The following is a 7,438-nucleotide window of genomic DNA, read 5'->3' on the forward strand; positions in this document are numbered from 1 at the left end:
CGGGTGACCATTCCCACCTCTTGGCTAGATTCACATGGTTGGCCAAGTCTTCCCCCAGCGGCATGGGGATGGGATGATCATCATAGACTGCAAAAGTCCACATTCCTGACCAGCCCTTGTACTGGACAGGCAACTCAGATGTAGGCAAGTTTAAAGATTTTAACATGAAGGGTTGAATTGTCACTTGCGCCTTTGGGTTGATGAATTTAGGGTCCACTAAGGATTGGTGGATAGCTGACACCTGTGCTCCAGTGTCCCTCCACGATGTTACCCTTTTCCTGCTCACACTCACAGTTTCCCTTAGTTCTGAGGGTACCTGGGAGGCATCTGGGCCTGAGGACCTTTGGTGTGACTCCGGTGTAATGAACTGTAATGAACTGCGATGAACTGTAATCTGCTGGGGTTCTTGGGGCAGTTGGCCTTCACATGCCCCAGCTCATTACATTTAAAACACCACCCAGCTGACTGGTCACTTGGGCAAGGTGGGTTTCTGGAGATGGGTATGGTGGGATGATAAGGTGTTTGGGGGTTTCCTTGGGATGTAGGTGGAGCTTTGGGCTGCCCCCAGTGGTAGGATGTTGTCTTGGGTTGCCCCTTCTGATAGCTGCTCCAACTGATACTAGTTTTTTTCTTTTCCGTCACCTCCACCCATTTGGTTCCAATCTCCCCTGCCTTGATTACAGTTTTGGGCTTCCCATCTAGGATATACCTTTCTATTTCCTCAGGAATACCCTCTAGGAACTGCTCCATTTTCATTAGGAAAGACAGATCTTCCAGAGATTTAACACTTGCTCCTGATATCCAGGCATCCCAGTTCTTTTCAATGTGGTAGGCATGTTGGGAAAATGCCACGTCCAGTTTCCACTTTAGGCCTCTGAACTGCTGACGGGCATGCTCGGGTATTAGCTCCATTCTGATTCTGGCCTTTTTTTTAAAAAAGTCCATAACTGTTCATGTGTTCCTTAGTCATTTCAGCCGCCACCTCTGCTAAAGGTCCACTGAGTTGTGGTCTCAGCTCTACCATGTACTGGTCAGTAGAGATGCTGTACCCAAGGCAGGCCCTTTCGAAATTTTCTAAGAAGGCCTCAGTATCATCACCTGCCTTGTAGGTGGGAAACTTTCTGGGATGGGAAGCGGTACCTGGAGAAGGATTGCCAGGGTTGTCTGGTATATTCTGCTTAGCCCTTGCCTTCTCTAACTCTAGTTCATCCTGCCTCTCTTTTTCTTGTAACTCCAGGGCTCTCTTGGGCAGCCACTTCTGCCTCCAGAGCTCTCTTGTGGGTAGCTTCCTGTGCCTTAATTTCTAGTTGTTTTAATTCGATCAGTCTCTTATGTTCATTCTCTTTCTCTTTTGCTTCCAGTCTAGCCAGCTCTGGTTTATTAGCTGTGTCACTGGTCGTCATGTTCCTGCTTTCTGTACTTAACCTAGCCTAAACCAAGAGCTATAAAGGGAAAAAAAACTATCTTGTGAATTTTCTTGTAGAAAGTTAACTACCCTGCCCTGAGGCAGAGACAAAAATCTCCAGCTGCTCACAACTTAAAAACATCCTTTTGTTACAAGGACCTGATACCTCTGCCTCCAGGCAAAGAGAGAGAAGATCTCTATCTGCTTTCTAAACAGCCAAAAAGGAAAAAAAAATGACCTTTTAAAATTCTACTGGGTTTTGGTTCAAAATGATCCCACCACTCTGCCACCATGTCAGGTTCCCTCTCCACTCTGAACTTTAGGATACAGACGTGGGGACCCGCATAAAGACCCCCCTAAGCTTATTTCTACCCGTTTAGGTTAAAAACACCCCTATTCCTTGCTGCCACCACAAAGTGATTTAAACAAACATTTAGGGAGGGCCACTTGGAGCCCTACCTTCCCTAAATATCCTCCCAAGCCCCTACACCCCTTTTCCTGAGCAGACTTGAGAATAATCCCCCAAGCCTCTACACCCCCTTTCTTCAGGAAGTCAGTGGTGTCTCGAAGATAGCTAGGAGTGCTGGTAGCAAAGGGCAAGGAGAGAGTCTACATAGCCAGACAATCCTGCTGTCAGGGTGCCAGTGCTTGAGATAATGGGGCATCCAGGATTTCCAGGTTTATGGATCTTGTGTAGCAGATAGAATATCCCTGGTTGGGGTTCTAAGGGTGTGTTTGTGCAGATTTGTTCCTGTGCTTTTTCAGGGAGTTTCTTGAGCAGATGGTGTAGTTTTTTTGGTAACCCTCAGTGGGATCAGAGGATAATGGCCTGTAGAATGTGATGTTAGAGAGCTGCCTCTTGTTCATACTCTGACCTAGTCATGACAACGACAGCCCCTCTTTTGTCAGCCTTTCTGATTATGATGTCAGAGTCGTTCCTGAGGCTGTGGATGGCATTGTGCTAAAATAAATTTGTTAGTCTCTAAGGTGCCACAAGTACTCCTGTTCTTATTGTGTTCTGCATGGCTGTCATGTAGCACAACTGGTTTGATAGATTTTAAAAATAATCTTCTCAAAATCATGCATAGTAATTACAATTTCAGCTTGTTCATAAACTGTATTGTCTAAATAGTATGCGGTTTGTATCATAGGTCCTCCAGAAAAAGACAGACAACACAAGGTGATTCTGGTGCTGCAGACACAGTAAGTGTTTTTCAGATAGACCACTTCAGTTACTCTCTAATATGTGGAGAGCATATGAGCATTTTCTAATCTGGAAGATAATCAAAACTTCTCTTCCTTTTTTCTAATTTGAAAAATGATCATGCATAGACCTTTGCCAGCGCTCCCCTGCCTGAGGGGCGCGCCACAGACCTTTGCCAGCGCTTCCCTGCCTGAGGGGCACGCCGCAGACCTTTGCCGGCGCTCCCCTGCCTGAGGGGGGCACCACAGACCTTTGCCAGCGCTCCCCTGCCTGAGGGGCGCGCCACAGACCTTTGCCAGCGCTCCCCTGCCTGAGGGGCACGCCGCAGACCTTTGCCAGCGTTCCCCTGCCTGAGGGGGGCGCCACAGACCTTTGCCAGCGCTTCCCTGCCTGAGGGGCACGCCACAGACCTTTGCCGGCGCTCCCCTGCCTGAGGGGGGCACCACAGACCTTTGCCAGCGCTCCCCTGCCTGAGGGGCGCGCCACAGACCTTTGCCGGCGCTCCCCTGCCTGAGGGGGGCACCACAGACCTTTGCCAGCGCTTCCCTGCCTGAGGGGCACGCCGCAGACCTTTGCCAGCGCTCCCCTGCCTGAGGGGGGCACCACAGACCTTTGCCAGCGCTTCCCTGCCTGAGGGGCACGCCGCAGACCTTTGCCAGCGCTCCCCTGCCTGAGGGGCGCACCACAGACCTTTGCCGGCGCTCCCCTGCCTGAGGGGCGCGCCACAGACCTTTGCCAGCGCTCCCCTGCCTGAGGGGCACACTATAGACTTTTGCCGGCGCTCCCCTGCCTGAGGGGCACACTATAGACTTTTGCTGGCGCTCCCCTGCCTGAGAGGTGCGCTGCAGACTCTGGCTGGCGCTTTTCCCGCCGCTAATTCCCCAGTGACAGAAGCGTGACCCAGGCTGGCCAGTGAGGTCGTAGCTCCCCACCGCCCCTTAGCGGCTCGGTGGACCAACCGACACAGTTCACACAGACCTATTGCCTCACTGAGTTTGCACCTTGTTTGAGACAGGAGACCCTTGAAATGTCTTTAAAATAGATCCAGATTATAGAATTTCATTTTTATTTTTTAAATTAATAACTAAGAAATACTATCAAAACTACTCTGAGTAAATCCTAGATTCATAAATTTCAAGGCCAGAAGGGACCATTGTGATCCTCTAGTCTGACCTCCTGTATAACACAGAACTTCCCCAAAATAATTCCTAGAGTAGATCTTGTAAAAAAACATCCAATCTTGATTTTAAAATTGTCAGTGATGGAGAATCCGCCTGGATCCTTGGTAAGTTGTTCCAATAGTTAACAGTGAAAGTAATTAAAACTTCACACCATATTTCCAGTCTGAATTTGTGTCGTTTCAACTTTCAGCCATTGGATTGTGTTATACCTTTCTCTGATCAATTGAAGAGCCTACTATTAAATATTCCTTTCCTGTGTAGATACTTATAGTCACCCCTAAATCTTCTCTATTTTAAACTAAACTATATTTTCTTCCAGGTCATTAATACAAATGTTAAATTCGAGCCAAGAACGGATCCCTGTGGGACCCCACTAGAAGCACACCCGTTTGATTCTCCATTTACAATTACTTTTTGAGACCTAATCATTAGCCAGCTTTTAATCCATTTGATGCGTGCCATGTTAATTTTATATCTTTCTAGATTTTAAATCAAAATAGTCACTGTTTAGGGCAACTGCATCTGTATTTCCCCCTCATTGTCCAGCAATGGCACCCATTGTAGGCTCCTGGCTCTTCAGCCATCATCTCTCTTGGGCAGAGATCTATATCTCTTAATCCTGACCGGGGATTTTCTAGGCCACACTGTTCCCTGTCTACACTGTGAGTTCCCCAGCAAGCCAGAAGGCCTAAATTGTCCTGTGTCTGTACTTTGCTTTCTCCTCAGAGGCTATGAACAGTTGTAATTGCCCACAGTTCTAAGTTACCACACAGCCCTTTCTAAGCAAGCACCTTTATTCTTAAGGTGAAAGCATTAAAAACACAGATTAAAATAATACAAGAACTAACAGACACACGCTAAAAATCTTCCCAGCAGTCACCCACTGCAACTCCACCTCAATGCCAGGTATCAGTCCTTCCAAACCTTAACCCCACCCACTGGGGACAAAAGGTCCTGTCCATTTGCTGAATCAGAAAGAAATCCCTGAGTCAGTTTAAACTCAGGCTATTTATCTAAAAGTCCTTTCTTTGTCTGTTGGCCTCTGGAGAATCCAGTTTGAACTCATATATGCAAGCATCATCCAGTGAGGCGGTACATCTCTGGAGATGTTACAATCTGAATGAATTTATCTAATCACCTGTTGTTCCTACTACCACCACCATTGTTTGGAATTCCTAAAGGAGTTGTTGTTATCTCACCCACGGAATTATTTACAATCCCTGGCCCACAATGATACGTATACTTAGGACAGTAAGACTTCCCAAAGATAGTGCAGGAAATTGCCATATCTGGTCTTGTGCTACCAGGTCAAATGTCTTACCGGAGTCTGTGTATATTACATCAACACTATTCCTTTATTAACTTGACACCTGACCAAAAAAATATATCAGGTTAGTCTGACAGCATCTAATTTCCACAAACCCATGTTGATTGGCATTAATTATATTAACCTCCTTTAATTCTTTTAATAGAGTCCCATATCAACCACTCCATTATCTTATCGGGGATTAATGTCAGACTGACAGGCCTATAAGTACCTGGTCATCATATTTACTCTTTTTAGATATGGGCACAACATTAGGTTTCTTCCAGTCTTCTAGAACTTCCTCAGTGTTCCAAGACTTATTGGAAATCAACATTAATGGTTCAGCAAGCTCAGCCAGCAATTTAAAAAATCTTGGAATCCAAGCCAGACCTGCTGGTTTGAAAATATCTAATTTGAGTAGCCACTGTATAACATCCTCCCGAGATACTAGTGGAAAGCAAAAAGTATTTCCTATGACATGACTACATCATCATTTTTTTACCCAAGTATAGCACAGAAATATTTTTGAACACATCTGGCTTTTCTGCATTATTATTGATAATTCTACCATTTCCATCTAGTAGCAGACCAATGCCATAATTAAAATTCTTTTTTTTTTATTAATATACTTTAAAACTCCTTCTTATTGTCCTTAACTCTACTGGCCATACATTTCTGCTTGTGTCCCCTTGCTTTCCTTATCAATTTTTCAAAATTTCAACCTTCTGATATATAATCATTACTCTCAACTTCCCCTTTATTCCTTTTGTTTTTATATATATTTATATATATAACAGGTGCCTTAACTTCCCCGCTAAACTAGATTTGTTTTTAACCAATAGTCTTCTTCCTCAATTGTGGGCTTGTGGAACATCTAGAAAAGTGTTCTTACACAGTTCCCAATGATCATTCACATTTTGATGAGTTGGCTCATAATTGTTTTCAGCTTTGTGAAATTGGCCTTTTTAAAGTGTAAGCAGAGTCTGAATGAGCTCTCCCCTGACATCTAGTGGTGAGATGTGGAAAAAGTCTTCAGAAGCTGATCTCGTTTGCATGGACACACCTGTCCAGCCTAGGTGCTGAGTTTGATGGGATTGCTTGCCCAAATGATCACTTGTGGCTGGTGTTGTATCCCCAATGTCCTTGTTACTGGGGCAGGAGTAATAAAGGTTGTTATCCTTGTTGTGTGAATGGAGGTTCAGCAGAACTGTATCTGGCATAACCCAATGGAGGGACTCACCCTCAACTGAATGGTACTCACTAGGCAGGTGACATGGATCCAACGCCCACTGAGTTGAGAAAGGATGGGGCAGGTACTTGCACCTTGGGGACTGGGCTGTGTTTAAGGGTCCTAGGCTTAGGCTTGGAAATATGAGGATTTTGTATTGTCTATTTATTTATATCTTAAGTAATCCTGGGCTTCATGATTACTCATATTTTAATGTTGCAATAGTTTTCTAAGGGATAAAATGGATGAATAGTGAGACCCTTATTATAAATCTAAAGAAATAAATAAAATATCCTGCTTGAGGGCTTAGCTTGAGGTCTCTTTTGAAATGTTTTGGAATAGTAATACATATCACGGAAACTGGTAGGTTTACCAAATAATGTTTCCATGTTGTACAAACTTTTGCTTCTTCAAAAATAGTTCCAAAGAAATATGGCAGCTTAGACCTCTGAATGCCAGATCCTGAATGACTGAGAGCAGGATAAATGTGGTTATATGAAATTTGCCAGTTACATAGACCACGCTTTAATCATTGTACTGTTTTGTTTTAGAAGAGTGTGAAGAAGAAAAGCAGTATACAGTCTAAAAAGTAGAGGGGAAGCTATTTGTTTAACAAAACACAGGATACTGGAAGATTGAAAAAACAATGTTTTTGATCAGTTCAGCCATTGAAAGAACATATGGAACCCTGCTGAGATACTTGTGTGTCAAAATTCCCAGTTTTGTGGGATTCATGGAGAATTACCTTTTTTGAAATTGTCAGTTTATTTTGTTCTTCTGTTCCACTTTATTTGAATAAACAGATTTTGTCCTTATTTATGCTTTTCTTTCTGTATTCACATAAGTGTCTCCTCAGAGCTTCATAGAATCTCATCCTGCTTCTAAGCTGGTTCTGTCCTCTGTATCCATAAGACGTATTCCCAGAATGCTCTATCCCTGGAAGCAGAAACTTAGCTGTTCTTTGAGTGCATGCACATGTGCTTTCCACTGTATGTGTATACACACCTCATGCACAGTTCTCAGAGAGCTCTTTCCCCCACTGGGGGACTTGAGCATCTTCTGTTGCCACACGCCACTGCAGGCTGGCATAAGAGAGTGGAGCAGCTCCCCACCT

The 7,438-nt window shown here is 44.4% G+C and overlaps 1 protein-coding gene across 7 annotated transcripts in view; it reads left to right on the forward strand.

The window, feature by feature from the left end:
* LOC123373703 (disintegrin and metalloproteinase domain-containing protein 20-like) overlaps positions 1–7,064 on the forward strand; it is a 150,446-nt gene extending 143,382 nt beyond the window's left edge. For all 7 annotated transcript variants that reach the window (XM_045022787.1, XM_045022800.1, XM_045022835.1 and 4 more), the window contains 2 exons: positions 2,557–2,608; positions 6,876–7,064. In XM_045022787.1, the coding sequence (XP_044878722.1) occupies positions 2,557–2,608; positions 6,876–6,917 (94 nt within the window). In that variant the 3' untranslated portion in view covers positions 6,918–7,064. The remainder of the gene's footprint in view (positions 1–2,556; positions 2,609–6,875) is intronic.
* The last annotated feature ends 374 nt before the right edge of the window (positions 7,065–7,438 follow it).

This window comes from Mauremys mutica, chromosome 1 (genome assembly GCF_020497125.1).
Source record: "Mauremys mutica isolate MM-2020 ecotype Southern chromosome 1, ASM2049712v1, whole genome shotgun sequence".
NCBI classification, from domain to species: domain Eukaryota; kingdom Metazoa; phylum Chordata; order Testudines; family Geoemydidae; genus Mauremys; species Mauremys mutica.